Source organism: Trachemys scripta, chromosome 25, assembly GCF_013100865.1.
Source record: "Trachemys scripta elegans isolate TJP31775 chromosome 25, CAS_Tse_1.0, whole genome shotgun sequence".
Lineage (NCBI taxonomy): Eukaryota > Metazoa > Chordata > Testudines > Emydidae > Trachemys > Trachemys scripta.
The window spans coordinates 6,868,251-6,884,805 of NC_048322.1; the positions used below are offsets into that span (position 1 = coordinate 6,868,251).

The 16,555-nt window shown below is 54.2% G+C and overlaps 1 protein-coding gene across 1 annotated transcript; it reads left to right on the forward strand.

Annotated features, from left to right (window-relative positions):
- The first annotated feature begins 318 nt into the window (after window positions 1–318).
- On the forward strand, window positions 319–9,024 carry LOC117869945 (mucin-3B-like). The gene is made up of 10 exons (XM_034757044.1): window positions 319–535; window positions 1,111–1,226; window positions 1,640–1,698; window positions 3,162–3,307; window positions 3,665–3,730; window positions 3,837–3,999; window positions 6,251–6,412; window positions 7,250–7,359; window positions 7,556–7,614; window positions 8,197–9,024. Exons 1-10 carry the CDS (start codon window positions 319–321, stop codon window positions 8,236–8,238), a joined length of 1,140 nt encoding a protein of 379 aa, XP_034612935.1. The 3' UTR covers window positions 8,239–9,024.
- Window positions 9,025–16,555: the final 7,531 nt, after the last annotated feature.

Here is a 16,555-nt window from a genome sequence, read left to right on the forward strand (position 1 = left end):
ATTTCCCACTGTTGATACTCACAACTTCTTGTTAACTGTTTGACTTGGTAAAGCTTATGCCCAAATAAATGTGTTAGTCTCTATGGTGCCAGAAGGATTCCTTGTTGTTAGTACCGTAAGTGAAGATGGCCTAGAGTGATTCCACTGCAGTGTATATCTGGAGTAGCTCCACCCCTGTCTAAATTCAGAGTAATTCCACAGTGGTGCAAATCCTGAGTGATTCTCCAGCAGTGTAATTCCACTCCAGCGTAAACCAAGAGCAATTTAGACATCACAGACACGGCTCCCGCCTATGAGCCAGTCCAGACTCATGCTGACATGCAGGGCATCGGATTGTTTCTTTCAGCGCCCTGCCAGAACGGGGGCACTCACAACGGGATCAAATGCATCTGCCAAGACGGTTACTACGGCTCCCAGTGTGAAAACAGCAATTGCAAGAACGGGGGCACCTGGAGCAATGGTGGATGCCTATGCCCGTCCAGTTTTCAGGGTCCTGAGTGCCAATACGCTTCTGAAGTCATCGAGGTCAAAGCCGGTATGAAAACCTGACTCAATCGATCCTTGTGTCTGGGGTTCAGACAATACCATGAGTCCCTTGGAAACCCGAGCAGGGATGTCCCATCTGGCCCATGAGCCAGGATCCAGGATGGCTGGTCCCATCTAGGAACACCATTAGTATTTGAGGGGGTCGTGTGGCTGGGGCTGTGAGCCAGAACCCAGTAAGACAGCAGGGCTGGCTCGTGGGAAAGTGGGGTCTTTATTCCTGGACTCCTAACCTAGCAGGCCTAGCCAGGTGGGACAACCTAGTTCTGTTGCCGGGCTGGGGGAGGGTGGTGAGGAAACACCTTCAGCTGCAGGATGGTGGGTAGTGAAATGACAAGTGTCCCTCCTCACTGGCCCCCTCTGGCTAGGTAACGAACGATGTGATGGGTTCTGAAGGGCAGTAGAGTCCTTTCCCTGGCCCTGGACTCTGGGGGTCCTGCGGTGTGAGCATCAGGAGAGCTAACAAGGACCCCCGGGGGGAGAAGGCAATTCCCCTCTGCCATTCTCACGGTGGCTGCCGATTTTCACCATGTTTCTTCCCCCCCTCACACCCATGCCCCAATGAAGAGGTGAACGTAACTCTGGACGTGAAGCTACAGATCACCAACCATGAATTCATGCCTGAGCTGGCGGACAACACAACTCAACAGTACAAAACGTTTACCTCGAACTTCAAACAGCAGGTGGGACCCAGAGGAGCGACCAGGAAGGGGGAGTTAGTGAGGCACAGGCTGGGAAATGGAGTGGAAAGTCAGGGAGATGTGGGGGAACTTCCCAAGAGAGTCATGAGATCAGGGGATCATCTCCCAGGGGAAGGGCCTGGGAGGCCCATTGCTGGAGACATTGGGAGCTAGGACTGGGCACAGCATTGGGGAATGGGACAATCCCAGCCCACCAGAAGGGAATAAACTTTAATGAGTCTTTCCCAGTGCTGAGCACTGGTTTCCTTGGAAGCGTCCAGGTGGGAGCACATTCGCTTCTTAGGTATCATGGCTGGGAACCTCATCAGCCCCCTGGGCTCACCAGGCCCCATCTCAATGGGTTGGGGAGGTTTAGGGCAGCCCCTGCTGGTGACATGCGCACTATTCCCTTCCAGATGAAGTTGGTTTACAGCAACGTCCTGGGGTACAAAGACGTGGAGATCCTGAAACTGACGTGAGTATCAGGAACACCCCGGAACTTGGTACCCCCAAAGCTCTGCCCACAACCTGACCTCCACCCACAAGCCATAACCCATCCCTGTGAGACTTCTAAAGGAGACTCTACCCGCAGTAGGCATGCGTGTGTGTTGGTTGTGTGGTTGGCTCTTTAACACCAGCGGTTTGCCAGTGTGCAGAGCCTTTCTGGGCTGCGTCTGTTCGGAGGAAACATTGGTGCTACGGGTCAGGTCTGTTCTTGGTGCAATCCTGTTTATCTACCAAGAAAAAAAATGTCCACCCAGTCCAGTTTCCCTGAATGCACCAGCATGTATTTCCCTTGCTCAGAAATCCTCACATCTATCGCTCCTGCGGGCTCTGTGCGCAAAGAGCGCTGTCTCTCTCTCTGTCTTCTCAGGGCCAACTCATGACTGCTTCCCCTGGCACCCACTGCCTGCAAATCAATATCCTAGCTCCTGCTTTTGCAAGCAGGGAAACCCCCCACTCAGCCCACGTGGCTTACTGGCAGTGTGCCATGGGCAGTAGCCTCCATTGTTTGTAGCTCTCTCTGCTGCATAATGGGGCTTAATTGCTCATTCACTGACTCTGAAAGAGGGTAGTTGAAACAGCCGTTGGCTTTAATGAGGTTTGTGATGGTCGCTGGATCTCAGAGCTGGTGGCACCTTTCAGCTCAGTATGTTCAGCATGAACAATATTTGTCCATCCTTGTCCGTCCTTCCCTGTCTGGAAACAATTAACAGTGTTGTTGTTGAAAGGTGGGTCCTTTTGAATGTCATGCTGATCGACACCCACTTCTGGGATGGGAGTGTCATTAGGTTCAGTTCTGGCATCTGCATTTTCAAAAGGAAGTTAAAAAATTGGAGACGGTGCAGAGAAGAGCCACAAATATTATTTTAAGGGCTGACAGTGAGAGACTTGGAGCTTGATCTGGTTAGTTTATCAGGAAGACGATCCAGAGGTACTTACTCACCACGCCCAGGCATGCCTATGGTGGTTAAGTACCTCCATGGGGAGCAGATACCAGGTAGTAAGGGGATTTCTAATTTAACAGCAAAAGGAAGCACAAGAATCACATTAAAGCCAGACAAATTCAACTTAGAAATAAGGCAAAATGTTTTCCAAGTGACAATGATTAACAAACACCAAAGGAAAGTGGTGGTGGCTTCTCCATCTCTTCTTGTCTTCGGATGGCCGCCTCTCTGGAAGGTGCTTTATCTAAACACAAGTTATTGAGCCGGTACGTTTCTCCAGCCTGGGTTACACAGAAGGTCGGATGAGATGAGTCACTGCTCCCTTCCGACCGTAAACCCCATGAATATATTAATCAAATTCAATGGGCATTGGTGCCTCACCTCTCTGTGCCTGGGTGACAATCTCCATGCACATGCTCTGCGTTGGGGATGTGAGCAGACGCCCCAGGAAGGAGGGACATGCTGACCCAAGGTGGGTTTGTTCCTTCAGGCAGGGCAGCGTCGTGGTGGATCACATTGTCATCCTGGCTTTACCTGTCACCGAGGAACTCAACACAAACTTTGAGAAAGTGGCTGGGCAGCTGAAGACGCAGATAGAGACGGCGGCTGAGAACCAGAACTGCGACGGCAGCTCCTGTGAGTCTCTGTGCGGTGAGGGCGGGTGAGGGCTGGGCAGAGAGGGGACAGATCCATGGTCCTGGGAGGAAGATTCTCCATAGCTCCACCCCCAATCTCTGCCAGGGGGCTGGAGACTAGATAGATANACACCTCGAGCCCTATGGACAACCTTTCACAGGCCCAGACAGGGGTCGGGTCGTTGGCCAGGCCTTTTCCAACCCCCAAATCAATGGCAAGGCCCGTGCAGCTTGGGGAGCCTTGGGGGCTGTAAGTGGGGGGGGGTGCAACCGAGAGGCAACCATCCCCGTCTCTCACTCCTGCTCCCGGATGTCCCTGGGTAGGCTCAGTAAGAACTGCCTTTCCTGTGTCTTCCAGCCATGTGTCTCAACGCCTCCTCCGCTGAAGTCTCCAAGGGGACAATGCCAGTGTTCAACGTCACCGGTGAGTGACCCACAGCCGCCCGGCGAGGGAGCGGTGCTGGGGTGGGACCGGGGCGTCGGTGCGGCCTCTCCAGCCAGCGCCCCGCTGACCCTCCCCTCTTCTGCAGAGTACTGCCAGAAAGCTGCCCCCGAAGGCTATGGGCAGTTCTACTTCCCTAACCTCACCAAGTCCGGCCTCTCCTGCATCTCCAACTGCACCAAGAGCACCCCCGGCTTCATTAACTGCAACTACGGGCAGTGCCAGCTGACGAAAGCCGGCCCCCAGTGCATGTGAGTTGTGCGTGTACACACCCATGCGCGCGCACACACACGTGCACCTGCATGCCGAGTTCGCAGAATTGTTTTGACCAACCTCCAAGAAACCCAAACTGCTTCGGAAATGTCAGGCCGAGCCATCTCGTTTCGACCCGACTCCAGGCTGCTTTGGGTTCCGTTCCAGGCACTTTACCAGAAGCAAAGGAGGACTGGACTTGCAAAGTAGCTGGAGGAGGTGCCCTCCTGGTAACCCTTAAGCCCAAGGATGAGGGGGAAACGCCCTGGGGTCCGGCAGGTCAATTCTCCCCTCTGCTGGACATAGACTTGTAGGTCTGGAAGGGACCTTGGGAGGGCGTGTACTCCAGTCCCTTGCACTCATGCCAGGACTAAGCATCATCTCCATCCCTGACAGGGGTTTTCCTGTGGAGGAGAGATTTGAATTTGCATCTGTAGCACTGCAGGGGAGAGGCGATGGGCTATTCCCATGTGGGGCCTTCTCGGGCTCTCCTGGTGCAGCTGTTCCACGTTGTATATATAATTAACTAGCCCTTGGAGAAGGGATTTGAACTCGGGCCTTCCACAGCTGACCGAGGGGCCCCAACCACCAGGCTCTAGAGTCATTCTCGCCTGCTTTCACTATTAATTGTCGTTATGAATGACGGCCCCGGCACCCTCTCCTCCTCCAGCTGCCTTGTGACGCTCGTCCTATTTTGCTTCTGTTACAAACACCCAACCGAGAAATGAAAAATGTCGGGTCAGGTCACAGAGGTTTTGTTTCCATGTGACTTGAAAGTTTTTCCTACTTTTCCATTAGAACCCTGCAATTTGGGGACCAACTCAGCTTTGGCTTGACCCGAAACAATTATTTCTCTGTTTTGTATTTGTATTTGGCCGTTGAACAGGAAAACCCATGACTGGGATAGCACAGGCTGCATAGGATAGCGAAGAGTTGGGATAGTTAAGTCCAAAGCAGACTGGGAAGATCTACAAAAGGATCTCACAAAACTGGGTGTCTGGGCAACAAAATTGCAGATGAAATTCAGTGCTGGTAAATGCAAAGTAATGAACATTGGACAACATAATCCCAACTATACATACAAAATGATGGGGTCTAAATTAGCTGTTGCCACTCAAGAAAGATCTTGGAGTCGTTGTGGATAGTTCTCTGAAAACATCCACTCAATGTGCAGCGGCAGCCAAAAAAGCGAACAGGATGTTGGGAATCATTAAGAAAGGGATAGAGAATAGGACAGAAAAATCATGAAAATACCATGGGGGGGGAGGGATAGCTCAGTGGTTTGAGCATTGGCCTGCTAAACCCAGGGTTGTGAGTTCAATCCTTGAGGGGGCCACTTAGGGATCTGGGGCAAAAATCTGTCTGGGGATTGATCCCCCTTTGAGCAGGGGGTTGGACTAGATGACCTCCTGAGGTCCCTTCCAACCCTGGTATTCTATGATTCTCTGCCTCTATATAAATCCATGGGATACCTCCATCTTGAACACTGAGTGCAGATGTGGTCGCCCCATCTTAAAAAAGATCTAGTGGGACTGGAAAAGGTTCAGAAAAGGGGTGGTGGATATGGAACGGCTGCCGTATGAGGAGAGATTAATCAGACTGGGATTTTTCATCTTGGAAAAGAGACGACTAATGGGGGATATGATTGAGGTCTATAAAATCATGACTGGTGTGGAGAAAGTTAATAAGGAAGTGTTATTTACACCCTCTCATAACACAAGAACAAGGGGCCACCCAATGAAATTAATAGGCAGCAGGTTTAAAACAAACAAAATGCACAGTCAGTCTGTGGAACTCCTCGCCAGAGGATGTTGTGAAGGCCGAGACTACAATGGTTCAAAGAAGAACTAAAGAAGTTCATGGAGGATAGGTCCATCAATGGCTATTAGCAGGGTGGGCAGGGAGGGTGTCCCTGGCCTCTGTTTGCCAGAAGCTGGGAATGGGCGACAGGGGATGGGTCACTTGATTCCCTGTTCTGTTCATTCCCTCTGGGGCATCTGGCATTGGCCACTGTCGGCAGACAGGATACTGGGCTAGATGGACCCTTAGTCTGACCCAGTCTGGCCGTTCTTATCATCTTATGACTCAGATCCATGCAGAAGGACCCAGGCACAGCAGGGACCGCTCACTGGAGACGGAGAGTCCAGACTGTATCGGGGATCCTGGGGAAGTGCCTCCGGGGACAGGATGGAGTAGGACGGGGAAGGGGCTGGGGTGGGGCTGTTCTCACCCCCTGTGTCTCCCCTACAGCTGCTCAGAGCAGGAGTTGTACTGGTACCCCACGGAACGCTGCACCACTCGTGTCAGCAAATTGGGTGTCGGTCTGGGCATGGCCATCGCAGTGCTGGTGATCGTGAGTGCAGTCCTCGGTGCCTTTCTGTTCAGAGCCAAGAGGACAAAAATCCAGTTCAGGTAACTGGGCCGGGAACACACGGGTGGGCCCAACCTGCAACTGAGACTCTATGAGCCTGTGGTTAGAGCGCGGGGCTCAGTACCAGGACTCCTGGGTTCTCTCCCCAGCTCTGGGAGGGGAGTGGGGGCTGGGGGGTTAGAGCAGGGGGGGCTGGGAGCCAGGACTCCTGGGTTCTCTCCCCGGCTCTGGGATGGGAGCGGAGGCTGGTGGGTTAGAGCAGTGGGGCTGGGAGCCAGGACTCCTGGGTTCTCTTCCCAGTGCTGGGAGCGGAGTGGGGTCTGGTGGGTTAGAGCAGTGGGGCTGGGAGCCAGGACTCCTGGGTTCTCTCCTCAGCTCTGGGAAGGGGATGGGGGCTGGTGGGTTAGAGCAGGGGGGGCTGGGAGCCAGGACTCCTGGGTTTTCTCCCCGGCTGTGGGAGGGGAGTGGATGGGGGCCAGGTGGGTTAAAGCAGGGGGGCTGGGAGTCCAGACACCTGGGCTCTATTCCAAGCTCTGCCCATCATGTCTGTACCAAGTGGGGATAATGTTCTTTCCCGGGGCAGAGGGTGGGTAGCGAGGCTCCGCCAAGGAAGGTTTGCTTTGAGCTCTGAGGGGCCCCGGTAGACCAACCCCAACCCCCACTGTGGATGAGTCAGACCCTCGCCCCTTTCACTGTAGGTGTGGGTGCAGAAGGTGGGATCAGAGGGGCTGCCCCACAGCCATGGGGCAGAGGGAGGTCGAGTCAGATGCCCTGGGGGGCCCAGTGGGGTGGTGGAAACCTCTGCCACCTGCCCGAGGGACCCCGTGCACCAAGGGGCCCGGCGCTGACAGGCGCGGCTGTCACTGCTCCCCCCACAGCCTGCACTTGGACGATGACAGCGTTGAGAAGTGGTACGAGAACGACTACAGCGAATGGAACACTGCCGGGAGCTTCTGCATCAGGAACGAAGGAGCTGACTCTGACAAAGGTAAGGCTGGATCCAACCTGGGCTGGGCAAGACGGGCTGGTGGGAACCCCTGGGCCAAGGACAGCGGCCCACGGAGACCAGATCAGCACCGTCAGCGTGGGAGAGTGGGTCCAAGGGACTCCTTCGAGGGGGTTGGGGTCCTGGCCACGCGGCTGCCAGCCGAATCCTCCACCTTCTAACCCTGCTCTCTCGCCAGGTTCGGATGGCACCGGCTCCTTCAAGGTTAACATGGAATCCGTCGACACCTCTCTCCCGGTAGGTTCAGCCATATCGGTCCCCTCCTCCTCCCGCCTGCAGCTGCCCACGGGCAGCACATTCTGCTCTGGATGGGAGACAGGAGCGTTAGGGAGCCATTGGCTGGCTAAGTCACTCCGGTGCACAACTAACCTGTTGGCAGCCCGGAGAGAGACGCGTCCCTTTCCGGATGGGGGCCTCTCTCCTGGGACTCTGCAGAAGATTTTAGGGGGGCTGGATAATCAGCCGAATGCAAGCTCCCGGTGCGATGCTGTGGCCAAAAGAGCCAATGCGACCCTGGGATGCATAAAGAGGGGCAGGACATGGGTGATTTTTACCTTTGAATTTGGCCTGGGTGCAACCGCTGCTGGAACTAAAAAGAAAGAGGGGTTTTTTGGGGTGGTGGTGGGTTTTTTCAATGGAAAAAAACAGATGGGAAATGAAATGAAGAAAAGTAAAAATATCCCCCCACCCCTCCCTCAAAAAAACGTGAATGGGAATGAAAACTTCCTCACCAATATCGTCACTTAAGAACACGGACGTGTTGGCCATTTTGTGACCAGCTCTGCTTATGGTCCCTCCCCCCACCTCTCGCCATCCCAGGTGCACATCCAGAGGCCGGAGATTGTCGTAACCCAGCTGTGAGCCGGTCCAGGCCCCAGGGCACTAGGGAGGAGCGGGGGATGCAGCCTGAGGCACCACGGACCCCCGGAGAAGAGCAGAAATGTTTCCACACTGCAGCCCAGGGAGGATGGAGGGGCCAGGAGGGGAGGCCAGGCAGCACAGGGGCTGGACAGCTGCAGGGCATCATCTTCGGGGAGTCTCCTCGCCTCAAACATCCTCCTCCCTCAGCGACCACCCTCCACATCTGCCCGGTCCCCAGTCCCGGCTCCCCTGTCTGGGACACCAGGGCCCTGCTGCTGGGGTGTCGGTGGCGCTGCCTGATGCCCCCCCCCCCTCAGCCCCCAGGAACGGTTACTGAGATGGGGTTCTGGAGGAGCCGATTCTCCTCTCGCCCCTGTGAAAATCAGGAGTAACTCTGCTGGGGCAAATTCCCCTCTCGCTCCCCCTGTGAAAATCAGGAGTAACTCTGCTGGGGCAAATTCCCCTCTCGCTCCCCCTGTGTAAATCAGGAGTAACTCTGCTGGGGTCTATGAGGCCGTTTCCCCCCCCCCCCCCCCGCACTTGCCCTGGTGTAGCACAGGGAACGTGAGCTCAGAATCAGGCCCCTCCAGCGGGGGTGTTCGCCCTGCCCCTGGCGGGATGGGAGCTTTAGCGGTTCCAGAGGCTGATTCTGCAGCAACAGCCCAGCCGATCTCTGCAGGCACGATGCAGATTTTCCCGTCCACCTCCACCCTCGCCCCGCCGACCCCAGCACAAGGGCCAGCCTTAGGGAAAACGATGCCGTGGGTGAGTGTGTATTTTGGTGTTGCAGGCTCCCACTGCTTCCCCGGGCTCCCCACATATCCCCCTGGCTCCCATGGCCTCCCCACCCATCCCCCTGGCTCCCATGGCCTCCCCACCCATCTCCCTGGCCTCCACTGCCTCCCCCAGCTCCCCACACATCCCCCTGGCCCCTGCTGTTTTCCCAGGCTTCCCACCCATCCTCCCTACCCCCACTGCCTCCCCCAGCTCCCCACCCATCTCCCTGGCCCCCACTGCTTCCTCCAGCTCCCCAACCATCCCACCGCCTCCCCAGGCTCCTCACACATCCTCCCAGCCCCCCGCTACCTCCCTGGGTTTCCCACCCATCCCACCTGGCCCCCGCTGCCTCCCTGAGGTCCCCCTGCCATTTTCCTGAGCTTCCATCCACAGCCTCACACCCCAGGCACACCCCACTCCTTGCCTCTTGACCGCGGCATCCCAGTGCTTAATTTGTGAAACCGCAGCACCTCTGGGCTCCTGGCCAGCAGTCACCACTCTCCAGCCACCCAGCCCTGAAGGCAGCGCCGCTGCCCACAGCAGCACAGAAGGAAGGGTGACAATACCATGCCAATGCCACCCGTCCTTGTGAGCTGCCTTCCGTCCTGGGCACCCCGCCAGCAGCCACAGCTCTCCAGCCGCCCAGCTGATGCTTAATTTGTGCCGGGGCTAAGTCCTTAGCACCACTTTCATTACAAATTAAACACCGCGATGCCCCCTGATCACAGTGCCCTGGGCCGTCGCCCACATCGCCCACCCCTGAGGCTGGCCCTGCTCAGCACATGCACTTTAGCTCACGTCTGGCACCTGTCCCGGCCCAGTTAAGGCTGGTGAGTGTCGTCCGCAGCCCACAGGGATGGGTCTCGGGTGGGGAGGGCATGTCCCTCGTCCTGCTCTCGCACTCTGTCGCGCTTTTAATGAGAAGTCTTGATTCTGCAATAAAATGATGATGATTGATGATGCCTTCGTATTGTTATTTCAGCACACACACCCCATCCATGGTGTGCTAGTGACTGCCCAGGCAGCCCCTGCCCAGAGGACACCCCTGCCCCTGCAGGAAGGACGGGCAAGCTGCCAGAGGCTGGCGGGCAGGGGCACAAGAAAGGGGAATCCTCAAACAAGAAAACCCTGCAAGCCAAGTGGCAGAGACGAGTCTCCCAGCGGGATTTCAAGGGGCAGGGGCCCTGCAGGGGATCTCAGCAGGCAGGGCCGGCTCCAGACACCAGTTTGCCAAGCAGGTGCTTGGGGCGGCCACTCCGGAGAGGGGCGGCAGGTCCAGCTATTCGGTGGCAATTCGGCGGATGGTCCCTCACTCCCGCTGAGAGCGAAGGACCTCCCACCGAATTGCCACCACAGATCGTGATCGCGGGTTTTTTGTTTTTTTTGGGGGGGGTTGCACCGCTTGGGGCGGCAAAAACCCTGGAGCCGGCCCTGTCAGCAAGCCTGCTCCAGGCTGTGGGTTGGCTTGGGAAGATAGGGCCCCTGCCATACACAGAGGGACCGAGGTATGGAGGGGCTGGGGCCTGGGGTAGGTGCATGAAGCTGCACTAAACCAGAGAGGAGCAGGCGTGGAGCTCTGAAGGGGTAGAAGTCCCAGGGCCTCGCTACGCTAGGTGCTGTATGTTATTTATGAGGTATATTATGGTAGCGCTTCGGCACCCCTGTTGTGGCTGCAGCCCCCATGGTGCTAGGAGCTGCACAGACTCAGAACAAAGAGCCGCTGTCCACCCCACAGAGCCGGTAAGCGCAGTCTCAGCCGAGCGGCCCCCGAGGAAGCCGGCCAGACCAGTGCCTGAGGACGAGAGGGGCCAATACAGAGCAGGGGTCTCCGCACACCAGCGGCCTCCCTGCTGGTGAGTTCTGGGTGGGCACCGGTGTGTGGGAGTATTTTAAGGAGGGTCTGACATGGTCTCTGCCCCTTCCTGGGGGCCAGTTGGCCCTGCACCTTTATCAAGCCCAGCTGGGAATGGAGCGGGTTTTGTGGGAGGGGCGGTGGGAATCTGGCTGGGGGGAGCAGCAGACAGGGGGTCCCTTGGCCTTTCCCATGGCTCCAGCAGCTGGGCTGGGATTTTCCAACATGCCCAGGTAAGCTGGGAGCCCAAATCCCCTGGGGAAGTCAGTAGGGTGGCAAGGGGATGCCGGCTCCCATGTTACTGGGGGACACAAGGGACGTTCCTGCTCCTCCTGTGACAGGACACCCCAGAGAAGTATCACCCTGACCAGCAGAGCCCCGAGATCAGGGCGATGGGTTAGCGGCTCACATCCACTGCCACTTCGTCCTCCCACCTCCCTGTGGTCCACCTGACTCTGGTGCAAAATGTCTCCCCTTCCCCCCCGAGCATGGCTCACTGAATGCACGCCCGCTTTGACGCAGGTTGTGTGTGTCCGCCTTCTCGCCTCTTAAACTGGGGAATATGGTGATTAATTTCCCCCCAGGGGTTTACACCCTTCTCGAGCCCTGTTTTGGGTATGGGCATCTGCAATCTCTGCAGCCTGTAGGACTGACTCAGGGTCCCTGTCACACACAGCTGCTCTCACATGGCCAGGCACAATGTCTAAGAACTGTTCCAAAGTTATTAAATTCAGCAGTTTTTCAAAACTCCCATGCGCTTTGCTCCCACAATCCACTTTTTAACAAAACCCATCAGCTTATGAGCACATTCCACAAAAGTACAGTCATTAGACATCTTAAACTCTCTAAACTTAACTCTGTAAGAATCAGGAGTAACCTTGAACCGCCTTAACACAGAATCCTTAAACCGCCCATAATCCAAGGCTTCTTGTTCCCCCAAGTCATTGAATACCTCCCTGGCTTTTCCAGTCAGTCTGGTCAGCAGGACAGGCATTCGCTGACCCTCGGGGATCTGGTACAGATTGCAGAGGCGTTCAAAGGTAGACAAAAACTCCTCTATATCCTCAGTATCGTTGTAAATGGGACACATCCTTTCCCAGTTTCTTTTGTTATGGGGGGGAGGTGGAGCACCAGGCGGCGAGGACTCTCTCCGCTCTTCCATTACTTGGAGCTGAAGTTGGTGAGTTTCTCCTCAGCAGCGATACACTCCAGGTGCCTTTTATGAGCCCCTTCCTCAGCTTTTTTCTTCCTTTCAGCAGCTTCTCTCTGTGTCTCGGCTCCCTTCTGCTTTTCCAGCCATCGACTGTCTGCTCGGTTCTGTTCACGCTCAGATTGCAGTTTACTTGCTGCCTTTCGCACTCCAACCTTTCCTGCAGCTTCTGTTGTGCCAGGTAAGGGCTGTGCTCCTGCCCCTGATCACTGGCCATGAACAGATCTTTCAGTTCTTCATTTGTAGCATCGTTCTAAAGCGTATCCCCTTCTCTGAACACACATCTTCCAGGGCTTTCTGGTCAGGTCCCTCCTATGCTCTTTGCTCACCCATTGCAACTGCTCTTTCACCCGCCAAACTCTCAATCCCAAAATTCCAATGTGGATAGTGTGGGGTTCTGACCCAAAGCTTCATTGCCCTGGGTCTGTGGATCCTGCCGACTATGCCATTGTAGTGCTGCTGGCTTTGGTGGGACCCACCTGAGAGTATTAATTCAGGACAAATTGCTTAAAGCAGGGCAATTTCAGCCCAAAGTTGGTTTCAGGGTAGCAGCCGTGTTAGTCTGTATCCACAAAAAGAACAGGAGTACTTGTGGCATATATATATCTCCTCAATATATGTTTCACTCTATATGCATCCGAAGAAGTGGGTTGTAGCCCACGAAAGCTTATGCTCTAATAAATTTGTCAGCCCAAAGTTGGGTGTCCTTTATTATTATTATTACAGAGAGGACTTTGGTTTTACCCCAATGGCTAACCATAAGTCACACAAGCAATTCCCTTAGACACTCCAGTTTCCCAGTATTGCCACCGGCACCGCTCCTTATGGGGATGACTGTTTATGAAAACTGATACCCCAGTAAAAGAAAAAAAAGGTTCTTCTGATCCCAAAGGACCAAGCCCCAGACCCAAGTCAAATTATAACTTAGATCTTACCCAAAATACACGCTTATAGCCAATTCTTATTAACTAAACTAAAATTTATTAAAAAAGAAAAGAGAGAGAGTGTTGGTTAAAAGATCAATATACAGACAGACTTGAGTTCAATTTATTGAGGTCCAGTTACATAACAGAGATGGTGAGTTTGTAGTTGCCAAAAGTTCTTTTAGAAATAGTCCAGAGGTTATAGTCCAATGTCCATATTCAGGGTGACTCCAGTCAGTGACTGGGAATCTCAATTCTTATGGGGTAGGTTTTCCCCTTGAAATCCAAAGCAGATCTGAGATGAAGCAGGATCGTGTCCCAAGGTTTTATACATTTCCAGCAGCCATTTGGCCTGAGAAAAAAAATAAACTTAACTCTCCTTCTCCCAAACATCCTGGCAATTAGCACAGGGTAATTTATCCATTTAACAGTTCAGATCCAGGTTACCACAACCTTCAAAGAGACATAGAGACAATAATACTATTTCCCTCAAGTGTCTTCCCACATGTTAATATTCCTTTTTTGATCTTTGAATCAAAGCTATAGCAATAGACAAGACTTGTTTGCTGACATCACAAGCCCTGAGCACACACCTCCCCTTCTATCTCTAACAATGCCGGCTGCATTTCAAAGCTCTGTTCCTTTACATACCTTCCTAACCAGTCTTTGGAAGTTTGGCCATGAGTCAGGTCAGTGTGTGAGTTAATTAACTCTTTCTGGCCCTGTCACCTTTCAATGAGATATTGTATTACACTCATAACGTCACATAAGTAGAAACTGGATCCCTGAAGAAATGGAACAGCAGGTGTCGCTCTTGCTTGCCCTGAATGATGTTAACAGAGTAACGCAAAAATCTCCCGGTGGTTACAAGTAACTGAAATCTTGCATGCAAGCTACACCAGGGCTTGGAAAGATTCGATTTTTATACATATGTGTCAGTAAACAGAGCTTTCAGCGCATACACACAAATCAAGTACATGTTGATTATTGATGGAAATATTTTCCAGAGATGCAAAGCAGGAGAAATGCTGCTTGAGAACCAATCAGAGCTTCACGTCAGGATATTTCAACACAGGGTGGTGACAATTTGTGCTTTAACAGTTATCAAGGTTCAGTTTATATCTCAACGTCTATTGTCATTAACTAATTATCTGACCCCCCGCCCCCATCTCCCACAAGTGTGCAAATTAAAATAGTTAACAATGGAACACAACGCTTAAAACCCATGCTTTTGCACCACTGGAATTTGAATTTGATAAAATTGGGAGGGCGGGGAGCAGAGTTTTAAAATAAACATGGATAATATCTGTCGTAATTCTGACACAAAAATTGAATCTGCCATGCCTGGCTCGACTCCAAGAACTGACGTGGCCATTAAGCTATTCATGAGTATTGTAGTTAAGCGAAGTTATTCAGGAGTGTATCTACGTGCTCTGACTTTACAGGCTACACCTCGGCCCAGGTCAGCGGCATCTATAGCGCTAGGTGGCGTCCTCGGGGTATGTGGGGGGGGTTGCCACCCAAAGTTGCGCGGCAACCTGTTCATTGTCACGCGTGTAAAGACTTCGGTTTAATGGTCACATGCTTGGATGCTGCTGCTGACTGGGCCCTGCCAGGCATGGAGGTAGCGCTGCTGGGGAAACTGAGGCAGGAGCTCAGGGATAGCCCTTCAAGCACCACGATGCTTGAAAGAAATCCAGACAGCTTAATGGCTGTGTAGCAGGGCAGTCACCCCGCTCCAGCCCTGAAGGGGTTAAAACAACCTGGGAAAGGGCTGGGCCTGGGAACCAATAGGCTTGGCTGATCGGGGAAGCAGCCACAGCTGGGACCACGCCCCAATCAGGGTACCGCTGGCCCTATAAAAGGGCTGTGAGCAAAGTCTCTCTCTAGCTGTGGAAAGAGATGGGCCTGGGAGCTGAGCAAGGGCTGGGGAAAGGCCAGAGGAGCTGGGGAGCTCCGGCCTGGAAAACCCCCAGGCTGGGAAGGGTACTGGGCTTGCAGAGGGGCAGCCCAGGGTAGGCAAAGGCAGCAGGTTCAGCCCCCCTTGCCGATGAGGAGGGGTTTACAGATGGCGTCTGCCCCAGGGAGCAGGGGCTAGACGATGATGGCAGTAGCCACTGAGGCAAGGTGGGGATAGAAGGTTGGGGGTTCCCCTGGGTGGGGAGACCCAGAGTGCGGGGGTACTGCCAGGGGGCAGCACCCCAAGGTAAAGAGGCACCGGGGTCTGGGAGGGACATGGGGGCCAGCGGCAGGTGAGACACCGTCCTGCAGAGGGCGCTCTGAAGCTGGAGAGTTAATTCCTGAGACAACCAGCAGGTGAGTCGCGCTGCGCTGCAGTCTGGCACTCGAACAAATTGCCCAGCCAGGCTGTGAGATCTCCACACTGGAGGTTTTGAAGAGCAGGTTAGACAAACCCTTGTCAGGGATGGGCCAGCTATTACGTGGGCCTCTGTGCAGGGCACTGGACGAGATGGACAACTGAGGTCCCTTCTGGTCTGACGTGCCTAGGGTTACCATATTTTGAGTATCCAAAAAGAGGACACTCCACGGGGCCCCGGCCCTGCCCCCAGCCCCGCCCCAACTCCACCCCTTCCCCAAAGTCTCCGCCCCCTCCCCTGTGTCGGAGAAAAACAGAGTTCTCACTATTTGTTTAGGTATAGCAAGTCATTTGATTCGCGGGAAGCCTGAAGCAGGCAGCAGGTAAGCTGGGGGGGGGGAAGGAAGCGCGGCCCAGTCTACCACCCCCCAACCGAGCGGCTCCCTCCGGCGGCCGGCCCCGGCCCCAGCCCCAGCGTCTCCAGCCTGACTCGGCTCGGGCCCTGGGGTGCCGGCCGAGCACCCCCGGCCCACCCAGCACTGCCGGCCCGGCCCCAGCCCTGGCCCCCGGCCCAGCACCACTGGCCCGGCCCCAGCCCAGCACCCCGGCCCCCGGCCCAGCACCGCTGGGCCCAGCCCGGCCCCTGGCGCAGCACCCCCGGCCCTGTATGTCCCTATTTTCCCGGACATGTTCGGCTTTTTGGGATTTCCCCCCGGACGGGGATTTGAGGCCCAAAAAGCTGGACATGTCCGGGAAAATCCGGACGTATGGTAACCCTAGAGTAACATATGTTGGAAGTCTCATGCTGCTAGTACTAAAACATCCTTGGAATGTCTAAATATTATAGATGACAATTTCCTACCTCAAGAAGGGTTGCATCCAACATAGGGAAATTCTATATTAGTGCTCATCTTGACAGACAAGGAGCAATTGATCACAGTACTGAAAAATACTGGTAAACTAGGCACAAGTGATCATGACTTGATTACATTTATAATGTGCAAATAGAATAAAGTCAAGATCTATCTATCTATCTATGGTGCTTTAAAAGGGTCAATTTCACAAAGCTGAAAACAGTTATGAGCCAGATCAGCTGGGAGGAAACTGTATAAACAGGGGAATCTTGATTAGGAGTAGGGAGGTTATTTTAACTCTGTATTTGGAACTGGTGCAACTGCTGCTGGAATAGTATGTCTAGTTCTGATGCTCACAGTTCAAGAAGGATGTTGACAAATTGG